This window comes from Budorcas taxicolor, chromosome 14, assembly GCF_023091745.1.
Source record: "Budorcas taxicolor isolate Tak-1 chromosome 14, Takin1.1, whole genome shotgun sequence".
Lineage (NCBI taxonomy): Eukaryota > Metazoa > Chordata > Mammalia > Artiodactyla > Bovidae > Budorcas > Budorcas taxicolor.
This window is the reverse complement of record NC_068923.1, coordinates 60,683,637-60,705,732: the sequence shown is the minus strand read 5'-3', so window position 1 is coordinate 60,705,732 and position 22,096 is coordinate 60,683,637. Positions and strand designations below refer to the sequence as shown.

General features: G+C 43.3%; 1 protein-coding gene across 1 annotated transcript; it reads left to right on the top strand.

The window, feature by feature from the left end:
• The first annotated feature begins 15,626 nt into the window (after nucleotides 1-15,626).
• On the top strand, nucleotides 15,627-19,936 carry AARD (alanine and arginine rich domain containing protein). Its single transcript, XM_052651580.1, has 2 exons — nucleotides 15,627-15,944; nucleotides 19,793-19,936. Exons 1-2 carry the CDS (start codon nucleotides 15,627-15,629, stop codon nucleotides 19,934-19,936), a joined length of 462 nt encoding a protein of 153 aa, XP_052507540.1.
• The last annotated feature ends 2,160 nt before the right edge of the window (nucleotides 19,937-22,096 follow it).

The following is a 22,096-nucleotide window of genomic DNA, read 5'->3' as shown; positions in this document are numbered from 1 at the left end:
AGGAGCCTGGTGGGCTGCAGTCCATGGGGTCACTAAGAGTCGGGCACGACTGAGTGACTTTACTTTCACTTTTCACTTTCATGCATTGGAGAAGGAAATGGCAACCCACTCCAGTATTCTTGCCTGGAGAATCCCAGGGACAGAGGAGCCTAGTGGGCTGCCGTCTATGGGGTCGCGCAGAGTCAGACACGACTGAAGCGACTTAGCAGCTTAGCAGCATGAAACAGAAACAGACTCACTGATACAGACTTGAGGTTGCCAAGGGGGACAGGGGTAGGGAAGTGTTGGATTGGGAGTTTGGGATCAGCAGATGCAAACTATTATACACAGAATGAATAAACAACATGGTTTTATTGTATAGCACAAGGAACATATTCAGTCCTGTAATAAACCATAATGGAAAATGATATGAAAAAGAATGTATAACTGAATCACTCTGCTGTCCACCAGAAACTAACACAACATTGTAAATCAACTATACTTCAATAAAAAAAAAAAATGGCAAACACAGTGGGTTTCTGATCACTAATGAAAGCATTTTTTTGTATGTTGGTTATTTATGTTGCCGTCTTGGCTGGGTAGAAAGAAGTCTTCATCATTGGCCTCTGCTTACTCATCTGGCCTTGACTTTTCTTCACAGTTCTTCTAAGTTCTTGACCCTCATTCAGTCTATTAGTTTCCCCCTCTCTATATTTTCCTAGAACTCAGTGAGCTACCATCAGAGATTTCTCATAGAGCTATAGGTGGAAACTTAAAAAATCTTCATAAGTTGCCTCTTTCTGGAAGGAGATGTGGGTGTAGTGATGAATAGGTATCACTATTGAGCAGTAAACATCACCCAGAGCTCAGGCTGTTTTTCATGTATTTTTTGATACAAAATGACAATATGATATTTGACTCTAAGCTTCAAGGTCAAGTTCCAATTTATGGAACATTCAGTCCCACTTTCCAGTCCCCATTCCAACACATTCACTAGGAAGGTATTTCTCAACAATAAATATCAAACAAATACACAATTTTCACATGTGTATTGGGTCCTCATCTAACATTCTCTTTATCCAGGTCCTCTTTCTTTGGAGTCAGTCGATAAGAAAATAGAAGTTAGGTATACAATTTTAACCAAAGGTGCTTTAAAACGGGCAACCACAGACAGAAGAGCTACTCAATACTACTTAGGTCACTACAATATGTATGAGCAACTCAGAGTTGATGAGATGCTCTCAAGTTGGTTTCTGCCTCTAAAACAAAACTTTTATCACAGCCAGGAAAGTTATAAGGGGTTTACAATATTGAGAGCCTCGGACCATCTTTGTCCATCACGTGGTCCCTTCTTTCCTACCCCTCATCCCCTCTTTCTGGCTAGATGCAGAACTCTGGAGACATCTTGGTGTGTGTGATGGGAATGAGAGGGTAATTTGGGGATTGACAGAGGAGGATTAGCTTAGCATACCCATGTGTATTGAAATGTATATTCTATAGATTTTAAAAATCAAGTCAAAATGCTCAAGTGTGTGTGCTAGTCATTCATTGGAAATTATCCGCTGAAAGATGTTAGGTTAAAAATTAGCAAAGTGAATAACCGTTCAATCTATTAATATAGTCAGCTGACACGCACATACTAATGCATTTTGCTAGGAGAACAATTTAACAATTCAAAACCTAAACTATTATTAATGTCATGTATATTTTCTTTTACAATGTTAATCTAACAATTATTCCGCATGCTTATATATCACCCTTCACAAAACACCTCTAGTGAATGCTATCACAGGTGGAAGTTAGTTATTCAGTAGAACTCAGGCTGGATGCGATAGGCTTGGAAGATTAACAGCTTTGCAGCTTGAGATCCTGGTTCAAGTCCCAGCTTTGACCCCTCTCATATTTATAACCCAAGTTACTTAGTGACCTTAAGCTTCAGTTTTCACTTCCCTAAGAACACAATTGTCTGCCTTATAAGGCTTATTGAGAGGCTAAATGATACATAATGCATGTGTCTATTTCGGTACAGTGCCCGACATACAGCAGAAGTTTAATACCTGACAACGATACTGCTGAAAAAGGAGCAGCAAGAAGGAGCTGGGGCCAGGAAGACCTGGATCATGGTGGTACCATTAAGAAAAATTGGAAACCCAGAGAGAGGGCTTGGCTGATCCAGAATGAGGTTGATAAAAGCATATGATAGTAATGATCTGGTATGTGAAGTGGTGAAATTAAGTTTTTAGGAAATGGCATGTTAAGTGTCGAACACTCCCGTTAGCCTGGGGAGAGGCTGCAATGTCTTTTTGTGGACAGTAGGGGGCCCCCAGGCACTGGAAAGTAGCAAGCAAGGCTCCTTTTTTTTTTGTACTTTGCTCAGTTTTCTTATTGCTGGCAAAAGCTAAGACCTAGCCTCATTTGGTGTCACGGTTTAAAAGACAGGGAGTAGAGAGGCGCAGCACAAGCCATGGGACACCAAGGATAGCCAGTGACCTCCAGAAGCTAGAAGAACAAACGGCTGGAAGAAGCAATCTTTCCTTAGATTCCGGAGGGATCCCGGCAGGGCTGACACTTTGATTTGGGACTTCTGGCCTCTAGAACTGCGGGAGGGTAAATCACAGACTGTGGTGATCCGGCCGGCGTAGGAAACTAACACACCTTCCTTTGTAGGAGAAGACCTGCATGCTGTGTGACATCTCCAAGGTCACCGAGTCAACGGGTAGCCAATCTCGCATTCCATCTTGCCTTCGAACTGTTCTTTAAGAATTTTATTTTTCTTAAAGAGATGGGAATACCAGACCACCTTACCTGTCTCCTGAGAAACCTGTATGTACGTCAAGAAGCAACAGAATCAGACATGGAACAATCAACTGGTTCAAAACTGGGAAAGGAGTATGTCAAGGCTGTATATTGTCACCATGCTTATTTAACTTATATGCAGAGTACATCATGCGAAATGCCAGGCTGGAAGAATCACAAGCTGGAATCAAGACTGCTGGGAAAAATATTAGTATCAATCATCTCAGATAGACAGATGATACCACTCAATTGGCAGAAAGTGAGGAGGAACCAAAGAGCCTCTTGATAAAGGTGAAAGAGGAGAGTGAAAAACTTGGCTTGAAACTCAACATTAAAAAGTCTAAGATCATGGCATCTGGTCCCATCACTTCATGGGAAATAGATGGGGAAACAGTAGAAACAGTGTCAGACCTTATTTTGGGGGGCTCCAAAATCACTGCAGATGGTGGCTGCAGCCATGAAATTAAAAGACACTTGCTCCATGGCAGGAAAGCTAGGACAGACAAACGTAAACAGCATATTCAAAAGCGAAGACATCACTCTGCTGACAAAGGTCCAAATAGTCAAAGCTACAGTGTTTCCAGTAGTTGTATGGATGTGAGAGTTGGACCAAAAAGAAGGCTGAGAGCTGAGGAATTGATGCTTTTGAACTGTTATGCTGGTGAAGATTCTTGAGAGTCCCTTTGACTGCAAGGAAATCAAACCATTCAATCTTAGAGGAAATCAACCCTGAATAGTCACTGGAAGGACTGTTGCTGAAGCTCTATCTAATACTTTGGTCACCTGATGCAAAGAGCCAGCTCACTGGAAAAATCCCTCATGCTGGGGAAGACTTTTGGCGAAGGGAGAAGGGGGCAGCAAAGAATTAGATGGTTAGATATCATCACGGACTCAATGAACATGAGTTTAAGCAAACTCTGGAAGATAGTCGAGGACAGAGGAGCTTGGCCTGCTATAGTCCATGGGATTACAAAGAGTTGGACAGAAGTTAGCAAGTGAACAACAATACCAAAAACCTCATCAAGTTGTATACAGCTTTCTGTATGTGAATCATATCTCAATAAAATGTTATTTTTGTTTGTTTTAGATAAAACAAAACAGTTTAAAATCAGTACAAGCTTATGCCACAGAGCACAGGGAACTCACCTTGGTGCTCAGTCATAACCTAGAGGGGTGGGATAGGGGTGGGATGAGAAGGAGGTCTAAGAGAGAGGGGATATATGTATACGTATAGCTGATTCATGCTGTAGTACAGCAGAAACTAACACAACATTGTAAAGCACTTATACTCCAATTAAAAATAAATAAATCAAAGACAAATTACCCAATAGAAAAAGAGACATTTCCAAGATAAGAAGAGACAATTCACAGAAAAACCAACATAAAAAAAGTACAAGTTTAAAATAACAAACATTATCTCAAGATTTCTGTGTTCAGGAATCTGGTGTAACTCCGCTGGGTCTTCTGCCTCAAGGTCTCCCACGAGGATGCAGTCAAGATGCTGGACGGGGCTGCAGTCATCTGAAGGCTTGGTCAGGCGAGGACTTTCATTCAGGCTCACTCACGTGGCTATGTAAAGTTTCAGTCTCTCGTGGGCTGATGGACAGAGGGCTCACTGCTGTCCTCCAGCCCTTGCTTCATGGCTTTTCACAGGTCAGCTCATGGCACAGCAACTCGCTTTCTTCAGAAGAAGCAAGCAAGGAAGTACAAAAGACTGAGCAAGGTCAAACTCAGTCTTTCTATAACCTACTCTAAGAAGTGACATCCTATTTCAAGAGGTCAGTCAGTGGTAAAGAATCCTCCTGCAATGCAGGAGGCATGTGTTTGATCCCTGGGTCAGGAAGACTCCCTGGAGGAGGGCATGACAACCCACTCCAGTATCCCTGCCAGGAGTATCCCATGGACAGAGGAACCTGGTGGGCTACGGTCCATGGGGTTGCAAAAAGTTAGACGCGACTGACGCAACAGAGCATGAACAGAATCTAAGTGACATCCCATTTCAAGGGGCTAGTGTGGCTCTAGTGGTAAAGAACCTGCCTACCAGTGCAGGAGACGTAAGACACTTGGGTTCAATCCCTGGGTCAGGAAGATCCCCTGGAGGATGGCATGGCAACCCACTCCAGTATTCTTGCCTGGAAAATCCCATGGACAGAGGAGCCTGGTAGGCTGTAGTCCAATCGGTCACAAAAAGTCGGACACGACTGAAGCAACTTAGCACCAGGCATGCACACCCCCTAATACTAAAAATGTTTCTGACAGTTACCAGCATTTCAATTTAAATCTGTGTCATCAGTCACAAAAAGCATGCATTTGCTAGCGTATTTCTTCTGCTTAGGTATTCTTTGAACAGTGTTTTCTGAGTGTGCTCAATTGCTCCGTTGTGTCTGACTCTTTGTGACCCCATGGACTGTAGCTCATCAAGTTCCTGTCTATGGGATTCTCCAAGCAAGAATACTGGAGTGGGTTGCCATTTGCTCCTCCAGGGCATCTTCCTGACCCCAGGATTGAACTGGTATCTCCTGTGTCTTCTGCACGGGCAGGCAGACTCTTTTACCACTGAGCCACCTGGGAAGCACACTGCATTAAATATGGTTCAACGAACATGTTGGGTTGACTGAATAACATTTAAATTTCACCGGAAAGTTCAATCTTAAAAGAAGGTAATAATATTCTCCAGCAGATTTTGCTTCCTGAGTACTTCCTGGGTATTTATAACTATTCTGAAAATTTAAATTACCAAAGAAAATAGTTAACTTGTGTATCTTATATAAAAATGTATCTATTGGAATGGGTATCAAAGTTGCTGTTGGACAGATTTGACATTTATTCTATTTCTCAAAACTCTTGAATATCATAGTACATAAAAGGCAGAAAAATGTCATAAGTTTTCTAGTTTCTGTATTTTTCTGGTGTCATGTTTAGTTGAATCTTAAAAGAAGGTTGTAATTGAAATGTCTTCAAGAAACAAAGCCTGAAGGCAAGATAAACAGTCAAAACTATATTAAAATAACATACCCCTTTTATATTTGGTGTGGAAATGAGGCTGTGATGCTCTACTCAGACTATAAAGTGACAAGTCTAAAATTACAGTGTCTTGTATATCTGCTTCTATATACTGTCAATAAAAAAGTTACTGTTATCTATATTCCATACGTAACTTATAACTCATTTAACCTAATAAAAGAGGAAGTGTTTTTGAACAGTTACTAGAAATTTTTTGTACCTCCCAACAACTAGATTTTTCCTGTTTGAGGCAAATATGCTTCTGCACATCTCTGCTCAGAAATGATTCAGTCAAATTTCAATTTACCAAAACTCCCAGTCCTCTGGATGCTTACATCTGCACTCTACTTTTAGAAAAAGGAAATAAAGCAAAAGGATAATCAGATATCAAGGCTTTCAAAAAAGAAAATACACTCATCTTCTTGGATTTCTACATGTGTTTAGTTCTCACGCAAACTATATAGCCACAATAGGCCAGCTTCCCCTCTCGTTCATGATTATCTTTTTTCTACGACTCAGGGTAAGGAGTTGCCTGCCCAGGGACAGTGCTGGGAAACAGAAGAGGGCTGGTTGTGTGACACCATCGACAGATTTCGCTCGCACATCACAAGTGCCCCATCTGTTCACAGTTCATTGGCTGAAGCTAGTCCTATGGCCAAGCCTGAAGTCACTGTAGTGTAGAAATATAATCTTTCCATTGCAAGAAGCAGAGAATACTGTGAGCAATAAAACTCACCAACCACACCTAGAAAATGTGAATGAGATGATTATACTGATGCCATGTGATCACTCACAAACTAAAATGGTCATCCAGCCCATCAGAATGGACTGCGTCCAGGCTGAATTCACTTTTGTAGTTCAGACTTGACTCAGATTCCCTTGCAACCCTAATACCAATTCTCTTGTATCTTTCAGATTCATGGCACTGTGATTTTCACTGATGTAATGTTCAGAAACATGCTTCTACATCAAGAACCCCATCACGTCCCTCATGTGAGAAGTACAGATAACATATATGAAGGGCCATAAATGGTTCAGTGGGCTCCTGTGCGCTGTAGTTTATCTCCTTAGTAACTGAGTGAAGAGGGAAAGGTTATTTTCTTTTTACTTGTGAACAAATTGACCCAGAGAGCTTACACAAAGTCAAATGGCCAGCAAGGGGTGAAGCTGGGATCTGAAGCCAACATTTTGACCCCAGGGTTCTGGCAAATTAAGGAAGAAAGACAGTGACTACATTCCAGACATTCCACAACCAAAAAGAAATTTTTGGCAACTATTATTTAGCCAGGAAAGGGAATGACCATGTTCCCCACAGGCTCTCAAGTGATTGAAATCACTAACCTGTTCACTGAAATAAACGACAAAATATCTATTTTAAGGCTTATAAGAAAAGTCTTTTTCTGAAGCCTAGAAAATGTTTCTTTTTTGCACAGAACTCTTGATAAGAGAAATATTTGTTCCTTTTTTTGCACAGAACACTTGAGGACATTCTGTTTGCAGAGGGAACACAGAGAACCCATTGCTTAAAAGAATAATTGTTTAGAATGGATGGTTGAAGATGAAGCAAAGAAGTGAAATTAGAGCTCAAGGTTTTCAAGGTTTTCAAGGTAAAGATAAAGAACACATACATAAAAGAACCAGGATCCAGGTTTCCCAGGGAACAGCCATTAGGCAGGAAAACAAAGTAGAAATGAGTTGCAACAAAGGTGGATATTAACTGGTGAATTTACGTAAAAGGATTTAGAGGAGACTAGAATTTTGCATAAGGAATTTGACTTTTATTTTGTTGCTGTTTTGTATGAATTAGGAGGATGACATATGTATTCAGGGTTTCCCAGGTGGCATTAGTGGTAAAGAGTCTGCCTGCCAATGCAGGAGGACCTAACAGATACAGGCTCAACCCCTGGGTTGGGATGATCCCCTGGAGAAGGAAATGGCAACCCACTCCAGTATTCTCATCTGGAGAACCCTGTGGACAGAGGAGCCTGGCGGGCTACAGTCCGTGGGGTTGTGAACAGTCGGACATGACTGAGCACACACACACACACACACATACACACACACACATGTGCATTCAACCTCCTTCTGCTGTGCATTCAACCTCCTGCTGTTCATTCAACCTCTCTTCAAGGGCTGAGAGAAGGTGGCCTTGCTAAACACAGGGAGGAAGCAGGATGGCACTTAGGCTAGGGAAGAACTGGCTTAGGTAACTGGAATAAAAGAAATTCAAAGTTCTAACCTTCTTTAGCAGATTTTAAATGATTCTGTAACTGTATATTGCGTGATACGGAATAAAGAAAGGAGCAAAACCCTTGAAGACACACAGATCTGGTATCCAATCTTGCCTCAGCCAGTCCTTTGTCCACTATTTGACCTTAAGCAAGTCTCTTCCTTTCTTTGAACTCCAGGTTCCCAAACAAAAACAGAATAAAACAAACCTAACATGGGATTTTTGTGAAGATTAAGTAAACTATATACTATTTATATCTGTGTCTATATTTATGTGTGTGTCTATAAATATATCTGCATCTGTACCTGTGCCCACATCTGTATCTATATACTACTTAAGAGGTGCTCTGTGAATGTTAACTGCTTTCTGCCTTGCTGTATTCATCAACTGGCTAATGCATTTAACCAATATTTAAGTGTTTGTTTCATGCTAGCATTGTGATAGTTTCTGAAGATGATGAAAAGGTGATGAAGACAGAGACACGGTCCTTAAGAAGCTAAAGGAGAAACAGATATATAGACCACATGATTCCAGACATCACATGGTTTCAAAAAGTTCGCTGGGACTTCTAGGTTCAGGCACTGTCAGCTGGATAGACTTGGGATTGCTGTCATGACCTGTCACTGCCTCATGCAATCCATAGTGGACAAATGCACTGAAGAAATATGCTACAAGGACAGGAACTATTTTTCTTTCCATTAGAGGATGCTGTGCTCTTTTTAAGCAGGCCTGATGTATCAATTTGGAGTCACTCTGGAGAATATCGTAAACTGACATGATTACTTCACATTTGTTTTAGCTCTCTGCTTGGTCTACTCAACTCCTTCTGCCTTATTTGTCTCCCCGTCATCCTTCTCTTTGTTCCGATGCCCTCTGTTTCTTTCTCTCCCTTCTTTTCATTCATCTAACAAAATTTTACACAGTGCCTACATTTCTCATGCTAGTAAGGTTATGCTCAAAATCCTTCAAGCTAGGCTTCAGAAGTACATGAAATGAGAACTTACAGTTGTACAAGCTGGGTTCAGAAAAGGCAGAAGAACCAGAGACCAAACTGCCAACATTTATTGCATCAGAGAAAGCAAGGGAATTCCAGAAAAAACATCTACTTCTGCTTCACTGACTACATGAAAGCCTTTGATCATGTGGATCACAACAAACTGTGGAAAATTCTTCAAGAGATGGGAATACCAGACCACCTTACTTGTCTCCTAAGAAACTTGTACACGGGTCAAGAAGCAACAGTCAGAACCTTACATGGAACATCGGACTGGTTCCAAATTGGGAAAGGAGTACGACAAGGCTGTATACTGTCACTCTGTTTATTTAACTTATATGCAGAGTACATCAAGTAAAACGCCAGGTTGGATGAAGCACAAGCTGGAATCAAAATTACCAGGAGAAATATTAACAACCTCAGATATGCAGATGATACCACTCTAATGGCAGAAATCAAAGAGGAACTAAACAGCCTCTTGATGAGGGTCAAAGAAGAAAGTAAAAAACCTGGCTTAAAATTCAATATTCAAAACACTAAGATCATGGTATCTGGTCCCATCATTTCAAACAGATGGGGAAAAGTGGAAGCAGTGACAGATTTTATTTCCTTGGGCTCTAAAATCACTATGGATGGTGACTGGAGCTATGAAATTAAAAGATGCTTGCTCCTTAGAAGGAAAGCTATGACAAACCTAGACAGTGTATTAAAAAGCAGAGACATCCCTTTGCTGACAAAGATTCATGTGATCAAAGCTATGGTTTTTCCAGTAGTCACATACAGATGTGACAGTTGGACCATAAAGAAGGGTGAGCACTGAAGAATGGATGCTTTCAAACTGTGGCACTGGAGAAGACTCTGGAGAGTCCCCTGGACTGCAAGAGCAAGCCAGTCAATCCTAAAGGAAATCATCCCTGAAAATTCACTGGAAGGACTGATGCTGAAGCTGAAGCTCCAATACTTTGACCACCTGATGCGAAGAGCAGACTCACTGGAAAAGACCCTGATGCTGCGAAAGATTGAGGGCAGGAGGAAAAGGGGGAGACAGAGGATGAGATGGCTGGATGGCATCACCAACTCAATGGACATGAGTTTGAGCAAACTGGGAGATAGAGAAGGACAGGGAAGCCTAGTGTGCTGCAGTCCATGGGACTGCAAAGAGATGGACATGACTGAGCAACTGAACAACAACTAAATGCCAGATGTCATTTTAGGTATTGAGGTTAACAAAAGAAAGTACCTATTCTCATGCAGATTATATTAGCAGACAATGGAAAATACATGAGAAAACAATAAATATATGACAGTTGGTATAGGTATTAAGCAACACAAGGCAGGGCAAAGATACAGAGAATGACAGATGTACATATGCTAATTTAGATCAAGGAAGGGTTTCTCTGATGAAGTGACATTTGGGCAGAGACCCAAACCCCGTAAGGGAACTAGTCATTCACGTATACAGAAGAAGAGACTCCTAGGAAGAAACAGCAACAAAGCAAAGGCCCTGAAGTCAGAACAGTAAAGCAAACAGGGTGGCAGGATGGAGTAAGCAAAGGAGAGAGAGGGAGGATCTGAGATGAACTGAGAGTTTCGGTGTGACTCCGGATATATTGCAAGGTGGGGCCTACAACATATGCTGATGAATTTCAGGCAGGAAGAAAAAGGGAGAGAAAAAAGAAAGTGTGGGTGCTTCCCAGGTTTATGGTTTGGGTAACCGACAGAACAGAATTTGCATTCACTGAGTTGGGGGTGGGGGTACTTCAGCTTGAGCTGTTTCCTTCAGTATTTCTAATAGCCAAAGGCTCCTCTGATAGCTCAGCTGGTACAGAAACTGCCTGCAATGCAGGAGACCTGGGTTCGACCCCTGGGTTGGGAAGATTCCCTGGAGAAGGGAAAGGTTACCCACTCCCGTATTCTGGCCTGGAGAATTCCATGAAATATATAGTTCACAGTGTCACAGAGTCTGATGCAACTTTCACTTCACTTCAGGTTAACTACTAACAGATTCTCCTAATTTTCTCTATGTCAAAACACATTTATTTTTCCTTTGAAGGCTATTTTTGCTGGATACAGAAATCTATGTTAATTTTTTCTTCTTAATCTAAAAATTCATTGTTTTAATATCTTCTGACCTTCATTTTCTTTCCTGACATGAAGTCAGCCGTCACTTGATGGTTGTTTATGTATGTGGATATTTTTCCTGTGGCAGAGTAAAAACATGTCTGCAAATTTTTTGATACTCCTTACTTCAAAACATAGAACCTAATCCCCCACCACTTAAATGGGGTCCAGATCTAGATACCTGGTTCTAGTAAACAGAATGTGGTGACGCTGTGTGATTTCCAAGATTAGATCATAAAACAGAACACATATACAGAGCTTCCACCTGACTGTCTCTTTCTCTGTCTTGTTCTGAGGTAGGCTGGCCACATCGTAAGGCCACTCAAGCAGTCCTGGTGAAGGATGCACGTAGAGAGGAGCTGAGGGGCTTCCCTGGGGGCCCAGCGGTAAAGAATTCACCGGCCAAAGCAAAAGACACAGTTTCAATCCCTGGTCCCGGAAGATCCCACATAACTAAGCCCAGGAGCCACAACTGCTGGATCCATACGCCACAACTGCTGAAGCCTGCACACTCTAGAGACCATGCTCCACAAGAGCGGTCACCACGACCAGACGCCAGTGCACCGCAGCTGGAGAGTAGTCCCCACTCTCTGCAACTACAGAAAAAACCCGCTCAGCAACGAACACCGAGCACAGCCAAAAATAAATATTAAAAATTATTATTATTTTTTTTAAAGAGAGGACCTGAGGCTTCCCACCAAACACCAGCACCAACTGCCAGCGATGTGAGTCATCCACCTTGCATGTAGTCCCTATAGCTCCAATCACACTCAACTTTAGATGACTATAGTTCTGGCTGACATTTGACTGCAATGTCACGAAAGTCCCAGATCGTTACCTAAGCTGTTCCCAAATTCTTGCCCATGGAAACCATGAGACGTGATGCTTATTGTTGTTGTTAGCCACTAAGTTTTGGGATGACTTGTTATGCAGCAATGAATAACTAATCCATCTCCTCAAATGTCTCTGCATGCTATATTTACTGATTTATCAATGATTTAATTCACCTTATTTGTATAAAAGAAAAAAATACTGTAAAATTCAACACTAAAATGCGCCAAAATGCACCACAACTGAAAAATATCTATCTATGGAGGAAATTATTAATTTGTGGTAAAACTAGCCTTCTAAAACATCATTTTGTCTTACTGGTTTACTTTCATAGCTTGAACACTCTAATGCTGCTGCTGCTGCTAAGTCACTTCAGTTGTGTCCGACTCTGTGTGACCCCATAGACGGCAGCCCACCAGGCTCCGCCCTCCCTGGGATTCTCCAGGCAAGAACACTGGAGTGGGTTGCCATGTCCTTCTCCAATGCATGAAAGTGAAAAGTGAAAGTGAAGTCGCTTAGTTGTGTCTGACCCTCAGTGACCCCATGGACTGCAGCCTATCAGGCTCCTCTGTTCATGGGATTTTCCAGGGAAGAGTACTGGAGTGGGGTGCCATTGCCTTCTCTGGAACACTCTAATACTTGGTATATAATGAGATATTAAATAAATATTGCTGATGAATGAATGAATGAATTTGTTCCTTCAGGTTTTAAGCTTCTAGAGGACAAAAACTGTCCCATATGAAACAATGCTTTTTTTACCCCATATGAAACAATGCTTAACTGAACATGCTCCATTCACTGTTTGTTGAATTAAATCAAACTTAGCTGAAATCCTTGTTGAAGAAAATGATCTAGAAGCAGAAGTGAAAAATTATGGCAGAAAACAAATTTTAAACATTTATACTGCACATTGACGGGTGCTGGTTTTTAAGCCTCATCACCTATCACATGCTGCTGCTGCTGCTAAGTTGCTTCAGTCGTGTCCGAGTCTGTGCGACCCCAGAGATGGCAGCACACCAAGCTCCCCCATCCCAGGGATTCTCCAGGCAAGAACACTGGAGTGGGTTGCCATTTCCTTCTCCAGTGCATGAAAGTGAAAAGTGAAAGAGAAGTCGCTCAGTCGTGTCTGACTCTTCGAGACCCCATGGACTGCAGCCTACCAGGCTCCTCTGTCCACGGGATTTTCCAGGCAAGAGTACTGGAGTGGGGTGCCATTGCCTTCACCTATCACATACATGCAATAAAAACTGCACAAAAATAAAGAAACCCCTAAATCTCTAAATTTATATTCAGTTGGTTCATAGTAGACCATATGGATTTTCATAATTTCCACCAAGAGAACACGTCTTCAAACGTTTCTAGAGAATCTTGATAGAACAATATACAAGGATAGATATATAGCTGTTCAGGTTGTAAACTACTAAAAGGTGTTGAAATTGGCAGATTACCTGCAGAAGCACTAACCTGCATTCCACTTTATCCAATTATAGCCTTAATCCATTTCTGTAGAGTTGAATTTTATGAGCAGAGGGAATTTGCACATTCAGTCATGCAACATGTAAACTGAGCAATGTCTTTTCTCTTTCGGAGGTAGTGTGTATCCAAGGTGTGTCTCAGTGGCTTAGAATACAAGCTAGACTTTTTCGGCACAAATCCCAGCCCTACCACTTACCAGTTTGGTGATCTTTGCCTTACTAAGTCAATTCAATCGTGTCCAACTCTTTGCGACCCTACGGATCACAGGCCAGGCTCCTCTGTCCATGGGATTCTCCAGGCAAGAATACTGGAGAGGTCTGCAGTGCCCTCCTCCAGAGAATCTTCCCGACCCAGGGATCAAAAATGTGTCTCTTACATCTGCATTGGCAGGCAAGTTCTTTACCACTAGTACCACTTGGGAAGACCTACAGCTTAACAACTGCCTTAGTTTTCTCACCTGTGAAAGAGAGAAACTAACAGTACCTTTCTCACAGGGTTACTGTGAAGATAAAATGGGTTAATCTATGAAAAGGGCCTGACACACAGTAAATACTAATAGCAGTTAGCTCTTACTGCCCTCAATGCCAATCACGAACTTGGAACAGTTTGTGGGAATTGTGGGTAACCTGTAAATCTTTATTAAACAAATGATTAATTCTGAGAGTACTATATAGATATTTCTGCCCTTTTTGTGTGTGTATGTGGGGGAGGTATTTGCATTCTATGATCACATAAAACTTTTAATTGTTTATTCCTTTTTAGAAACTCATTAGACCCCAAAGAGGCAGCTGATTATGTTCAATGATAAAGGATATACAAGTAATATTGGCACATGATTACACTGAATTGGGATTTAGAAAATAACACACTTTGGAGTAAAGGACTTTGCACGTTGTTCAGTTGCTCAGTTGTGTCTGACTCTTTTCGACTCCATAGGCCGCATCACGCCAGGTTTACTTTTCATTTTAACCCCTTCATAATGTTAAAGTGGCAGAATGGTCTCAAGAATAGAAAAGAACATGGAGTTTCAGAAACTAAGTGGCTTCTACGCTGTTGCTGCTGCTGCTAAGTCACTTCAGTCGTGTCCGACTCTGTGCAGCCCCATAGACGGCAGCCCACCAGGCTCCCCCGTCCCTGGGATTCTCCAGGCAAGTACACTGGAGTGGGTTGCCATTTCCTTCTCCAGTGCATGAAAATGAAAAGTGAAAATGAAGTCACTCAGTCGAGTCCGACTCTTAGCGACTCCATGGACTGCAGGAGAAGGTGATGGCACCCCACTCCAGTACTCTACGTTGTTGGGCTTGTGGAAACAAGTGTGTGTGTACTCAGCTGTGTCGGACTCTTTGTGACCCCATGGCCTGCAGCCTGCTAGGGTCTTCTGTCCTTGGAATTTTCCAGGCAAGAATACTGGAATGGGTTGCCATTTCCTACTCCGGGGGATCTTCCTGACCCAGGGATCAAACCTGCATCTCCTGCACTGGCAGGTGGGTTCTTTACCAGCTAAGCCACCAGGGAAGCCTTGTGGATTCCCACAAGCCTGGAATTGTGGAAAGATTATTCTAACTTGCCAATAGGGCCAAGCTTCTCCTACTAGGCTGTCTTAGCAATGTCTGGGATGGCTACTGCTGCTGCTGCTGCTAAGTTGCTTCAGTCGTGTCCGACTCTGTGCAACCCCATAGACTGCAGCCTACCAGGCTCCTCCGCCCATGGGAGTTTCCAGGCAAGAGTACTGGAGTGGGGTGCCATTGTCTTCTCCCTGGGATGGCTAAGGGGTCTAATTAAACTTTATATCCTCAACACCTGTCACAATGCCTGGCCGTATAGTAGAAAGCCAGAGAAAAATATTTTAAGGGCTTCTGAAATATTAAACAATCAAAGCAACCCGGGTCTGAGACGTTCCATCCGGACCTCACTTCCACCTACCTGGATGGACTTCACTCTCTCCTTGGAATGACACTCAAGGAGCGAGAACAAGGGATCCAGTTGAAAACTCTTCTCGGGGTCATGGGAACTACTTCCTTCGTTTGTTGCTAAGCGGGGAAGGTCAGACGCGAGGCTGGAGGAGTGGAGCACCTCTGAGTAGCAAGCGATAGCCTCGTCCCACGCGCTTCCCCGCCCCCGCCGTCACCCGCCCTTCACACTTGGGAAGAAACCCTTAGCCATACAGCTCTGGAGCTGGGAGCCGGCACTTCCGAGATGGGCCTAGAGGACACCGGCAGCCGCAGAGAAGGGCCCTCCCGGGGGCCCCACAGCATCCTCCACGCGGCCGGGCTCCGGTCCTCCACCCTGCGTCCCTCTCGAGGCTTCCTCGAAGGCGGCAGGGGCGTGGACGGCCCGGAGGAGGCCCAGGCCGCCGGTCCGCGGCTGGAAGAGCTCAAGCGGCGGCTGGTGCGCGCCTTCCAGCGGGCGGTGCTGCGCGGCAGCTCCAGGCGTTTGCGGGAAGAGGCGGCGGCGCGGGAGGCGCAGAGCCGGGCGCGCGTGGAGAGCGCCCTGGCCGGGCTGCGCGCCGAGCTGGTGAGCGTGCCCGCGGCGGGCTCTCGGGGCCACCTCGCCTTGGTCCTCGCCCGGGGCCCTCGGCTGTAGGCCGCGCACGTGCCCCACTGAGGACTGGGGAGGCCGAGGGCAGCTTTTCCCAGGGAGATGGTGAGGCCGTGCAGCGCGGGCGAGCTGGGTTCCCGACGGCACTGATGCTACTGCCTCCCAGGCAGCATCCGGGAGGGAACCGGCTCTGCAGAGCCCAGGTGCTGGCTGACTGTCCCCAGCGAGGGCTGAGTCTACCGCTGACACAGCCAAGACCCCCGTAACCACTCCTCAGCTTGGTCTCTATTTTTTTTTTTTTTTTTCCTACCAAATAGAAAGTTCCTTCTCGGGCACTTGCAGTATGTATGAGCATGAAACGGGCTGGGGCGGAAATTTCAGTGAAATAAACTCAGGGGATGGGTGGAGCGAGTCGTTAGCAAATGTTTCTTTTATTTTGCAAGTTGTACTATTACCTTTCTCCTTGGTAAGAATTCAGAAAACAGGAAATGGTAATAAGGAATTTTGTAAAATTGTAGCTTTTTAACATTAGGCAGGAGAACTGTAGGTAACTAGTTACTGTTTTGTAGTTTAAACCATTTTCGAGTTAGGCAAAATTTGAGCATTTAAGCTTTAAAATGGTGCTACCTATGATTATGCGTGGGAATTCTGCTGGTTCAGCGGTAAAGAATACAGCTGCAATGCAAGAGACCCGGTTCAATCTCTGGGTCGGGAAAATCCTCTGGAGATGGGAATGGCAACCCACTCCAGTCTTCTTGCCTGGGAAATCCCATGGACAGAGGAGCCTGGTAGGCTGCACAGTCCATGGGATCCTAAGAGTTGCTCACAACTTAGCGACTAAACCACCATCACCATGAATATGCATAGTGGAGATTTGGAAAGTTATCCTCTTTTGCATTGCATGCTAATAGTAAGCACTACCTACTTTAGAACTGATTCAACCATCAGTTAATTGTCTGAAACTTAAAAGTTTACCTTGTTTCTATGTTTAAGAAGGGCAAGAAGGTAGTACATTTAATTTTCATTTAATTTTACCTGTGTTAACAATTTGAATTTGACAAAGAATGTATTAATTTTGACCCAGCCCTATAGTGGCTCAGACGGTAAAGCGTCTGTCTGCAATGCAGGAGACCCGGGTTCGATCCCTGGGTTGGGAAGATCCCCTGGAGAAGGAAATGGCAGCCCACTCCAGTATTCTTGCCTGGAAAATCCCATGGCCCCATAGCCTGGTAGGCTACCATCCCTTCACTTCACTATCAAAAAAACATATGATTTTCTTCCAATACCTGAGCAGTGGGTGGGTGAAACCCCTTATTAGAAGAGATGGCCTGGAGGGGCGTGCTGTGGGCCAGGATGCCAACTGGATGGCTGAGTCCAGGCTGAGCCACCCCTCTGCTGCTGACCTGGGGTGTCACCCCCTCACACCTCAGTTGACTCATATTTAAATCAGGTGAAGAAAGTATATTCAAGAAGCTCCGAGACACTTGAACTTTAGCATTCTAACTAGTCAGTCACTCCACCAGAAGGAGTTTTAAGCAAGTAATGTACCAGGGTGGGGAGAAAAAGAATAAAATTTCAAACAGGTGAGGGTTCACAGCCCAGCATTAATATTTACTGTCTCTGCTCTTATTGTTTCTGTTACCTTAGGAATGCTAATTAGCAAGTTTAGGTTTCGTCTGTAAAATGGAGATAACAAACCCATAGGATGGGTCTAAGTATTATACACGATAATGTTACATGAAGTGCCTAGAATATAGACACTATTCAGAGTGGCTTTTACTGTTTTTCGGTTGTGCCCCCCCAAATGGCAGACACATAGGCATGAAAGATCAAGGGTTTTGCTGGAAAGAGGCAGAGACCGTAACACAGATGCTGTGTTCCCGAGACACAGACCATGGTCTTGGCCGACCACTGTGTGTGACCAGTCATGAAGAGGCAGCAAAAGAGTGTGGATCCTTAGCACTATCACCAGTAGCCAGAACATGCCATTTCTGATAATGGTCTCTTGGCCAGACTTCTGTAGGAACTGACACCCATCTATATGTGTCTATCCACACCTCATTTGTTAGGGTGGTATCTGTGTACGGAACAATGATGAACAGGTTCAGTTAATTACAGACATGTTGCTATTTTTGTTTTCATTTATTTTCATGTTGCTGTTTTTGAGATGTCATTTATACTATTGTTTGAATTGGTCTTCTTAATGGGATGTGTTGAGTTCTGGGAGTCTGGGAGTGAATTTCAGGGGTTCTATATACTTCAAATTGTATGCCAAGCTTTCTGTGCCCATAAAATGCACATCTTTCCCCAGAGTGAGTTAATAGTTTTCATTAGATTCTCAATAGGATCCACGAGGAGAGAAAATTAAGGAACCGTTGGTGTTCAGATTTCCTAAGGAATTATGAGTTACACGTACTATTTTTTTTTAAACTTAGGTGGTAAGCCATTATCAATAATTTAACTGATTCTGGGCATGAAAGTACAGGATGGGTATTCATCAGTTCATTTATTTGTTCCTTCACTCAGTCTTTTAACAAATACACAGAGAACCCAACATGCTGTGTGCACAGGCAGTGCGCCCGCAGTTAAGGGTAGGAACAGACTTTGTGCTCGAAGTCACCAGTTTAGTGTAGGCTGTGTGCTAGGAGAGGGACACGTACAGAGTGCTGCGGAGGCACAGATGAGGTGACACAGGGAGGGCTTCTAAGAAGAGCTGGCATTTGGCTGGGCTCAATGGGAAGTGGGTGGCAAGGGGCAGAGAGGGCAGAAGATGTGGCTCAGTATGATGACGTGTTTATTCCAAGACAGGCAAGATTTCTGACCAGCTGCCCTGGGGCGGGGGGGGGGGGGGGGGGTGGTGTGTGTGGGTGTGTGTGTGGGGGTGTGGGTGTGTGTAGGGCCTGTGGGTGTGTGTATTTATAGGGGCTTTGTGCCACACTGGAGAACTGAAGCTTCCTGTAGAGGGGGGTGGGGGTGTGTGTGTGTATTTATAGGGCCTCTGTGCCACACTGGAGAACTGAAGCTTCCTGTAGGGGGGTGTGTGTGTGTGTGTGTGTTCAGCAGAGAGAACAGGGTTCTCCTGAACTGCATTAAACAAGACCCTAACTGAAGAAATATGCAGAGTTGGTGACTAGTTTTCAACTATAATGCAAAGATTATGCTGGACTGCCTCTTAGGCACACTGCCTGAAAGATCAATTTTTTCTTTTAATACATGAGGACCTTCACAAACTCCTATTGGAGGGAGGTTATAAATCACCCTTTCTCTACAACAGATTTCACTGTAGAGTGAAAATTGTTAGATTCTATAAGTACACATAACTGTACATGTGCCTCTAAGGGGTCATTAAATGTTTTGCTCAACAGGGAGGCTGTTTAAAATCCTAAGAACTTGAAACGACAAGTAATCAAGTAAATGGGCCCAGGTCCTGAAAGCTCAGGTGGCCCTGGGCAGTCATCCTGAAGCTCAGAAAGCTCATAAAGATAAGTGATTTCCTCGCAGATCACATGCCATTGCTTGGAAACAGCCTTCCAAGGACAGGAATTTTTCAAATGGATAGCTCTGTGCATCAGCTATTTTTGTTTTCATTGCAAGGTCATTTCAAAAGCTATTTGTATATCCGGATTTTACCTTGTCGTATAGAAAGTCAGTTTTAAAGTCAGGCCAAATAGTCAGAACTGGAGAATAAGATGAGAAATACATCTTTCTTGATGTCTTATTTTCCTTTCCTACAAAATCCTTACATTTTTTCGTGTGCAGAGAGCAGGTTCATTTGATCCATATCTCAGGCTAATAAAAACCCTTATTCTTTTTCTAACTTTCAGCTGGAAATGCGTTTCCAGAATCGTCAGCTGGCCAGAACTCTGCTGGATTTAAACATGAAAATGCAACAACTGAAAAAGGAGGACGAAATGGAAACTGCATCAGAATCGCAAAGCTCTGAAGATAACGCTCAGAATCTGGAATGAGTAAATGCACAGATGAAGGTTTGAACCCTAAGAATAACGCAGACAATGCCATAACAGTTCTAACAGTAATGTGATCGATGCTTAGCATAAGATTTTCGGGGCAATTTTTAGACCAAAATCTTCTAGGACTTGGGGAAGTGCCAGGGCTATGAGAGGGGAGAGAGAAAATGGTGTGTTGACAAGTTTTAAAGTTCTGTATTGTTTTTTTGTGGGACATAGAAGTAAAAGAAAGTACTGAGACTTACCTGTTGGACCATTGACTCATTGTCAATGAGTGGATAAGAATCTACCTGCCAATGCTGGTTTGATCCCTGGTTCTAGAAGATTCCACATGCTGTGGGGCAACTAAGCGCCGAGCTGCAACTGCTGAGCCACGCAGTGCAACTACGGAAACCTGCGCGCTCTGAGCCCGTGCTCCACAATAGAGAAGCAGCTGCAAGAAGAAGCCCGACTGTCGCAACTCGCTGTGTAATAATAGCCTCTCGCCTCCGGTAGAGAAAGCCATCATCATAATGGACTGTAGCCCACCAGGCTCCTCCGTCCATGGGATTTTCCAGGCAAGAGTACTGGAGTGGGATGCCATTGCCTTCTCCGAATGAAGACCCAGCACAGCCAAAATAAATAAAGTGTGAAAGAAGAACGTACGGGAGAATGTCTTAGTGCCAGTTTCCAGCATTTTCTCTTGTGCTGTCTTAATTTTCTGAACTTTCGTCAGAGTCGCTGTTAGTTTTTGTTCTACCCAATTATAATTCGTTTGTCTGGCCAGCCAGCTGTTTAGTAGTCTTCCCTCCACACCCTACCCCACCCCCATTTTTTGAAGAATTACTTCTGCGTGGATTCCAACCATACCCTTCAGGTTGAGTCTACCATTAAGGGTGACTCACCACCTTGGATATAGTCATGCAAATTAAGGCAGTTTGGTCAGATTGTTCTCGGGAGCTTTTGAACTGGAACTAAGAGCAGATGAGTCTTAGAAGGTGATGGTGGAAGCTGTGGGACAGAGGGGCTTGGAAGCTGCTGGCGGCTACCAAGTGAGAAGGTGTGAGCTCTTTGCAGAAGATTGAAAGCGCACCCCTGAGAGCCCTAAAGAGGAGAGAGAACTGCTCTTCCTTGGCTTTGGGGTCCAGCTGTTTAAATCCCCAGTCCTGGCTATCATTAGGATACATGAAAATTCTCTCGTAGCCTCTTATTACAGTCTCCTTTGGCCAAGTCAACTGAGTTGGACTTTTACGACTTGTACTCCAAAGACTGCTAACTAACACAATTCTTTGGCTATTAAGCTTTCAGGAATTAAAGGGCTCATGTTGAATTAGAATAGCTACCTCTGCCTTAAAAGTGCTGCCTTCTGGATGCAAAAAATAAAGCTAATTTAAAAAATAGTTGCCATATTCATAATAATCATCTATAAAAATGAATTTATAAAACAGGTCATTTGCACATTTAATTAACAATAAAAATTAGTTCTGGAAGACAAAGGAGAACAGAATGGATGTGGTCTTTCTCTTAAATACAAGTTTTATGTGTGTGCGGATTTGAGGATTTTCTGAACAAAGTTTGTCCTTATATTTTTGGGGTTACTATTAATGAATTCTTTAAATTCTTTGATACTTAATTTCTTCTCTCTGTGCAACTGAGGTACCACTAGGTTTCAACTTCCAGGACATTGTCAATGAGCTGTCAGCAATATCCTGAGACCTAGTCCCTGGATTTCTTGAGATATTCTGCATATGTGCTCCTGCCTTCCAAATATACAGGCTGACTTCTTAAATTGTATTTGTAAAACAGATTTCTTATATGTTTCTTCATCAAAGTTACAGAAATTCTGAAGAAAGAGGCAGTGGAATTCCTCATGATCTGTTCTTCAAAAGAGACTAATCAGATATTGGAGCAGTCATTCTAAAGTACATTTTACAACTTAACATTTATACATTCTTGAGATTTTGTGTTTAGCAGATACTCAAGATGCTTCACTTTATAAGTGCAATTCCTCACAGAATGCAGAGAAACTGACGTTAGTTAGCATTCATGTGAATGATTTGATTCCACTAAATGTGCTCTGTGGGGAATCAAAAGAAACTTAAAAAGAGATCTTCTGAAAATGGATGCATTGTTTTTCACATTGTCAGATTAAAAGTCCACAATTTATTGTAAAGTTCTTGG

Coding starts and splice junctions, on each gene's coding strand:
- AARD (XM_052651580.1), top strand. CDS start 15,627: ATGGGCCTAGAGGACACCGGCAGCCGCAGAGAAGGGCCCTCCCGGGGG. Junction 15,945..19,792: donor CCGGGCTGCGCGCCGAGCTG/GTGAGCGTGCCC, acceptor TCTAACTTTCAG/CTGGAAATGCGTTTCCAGAA.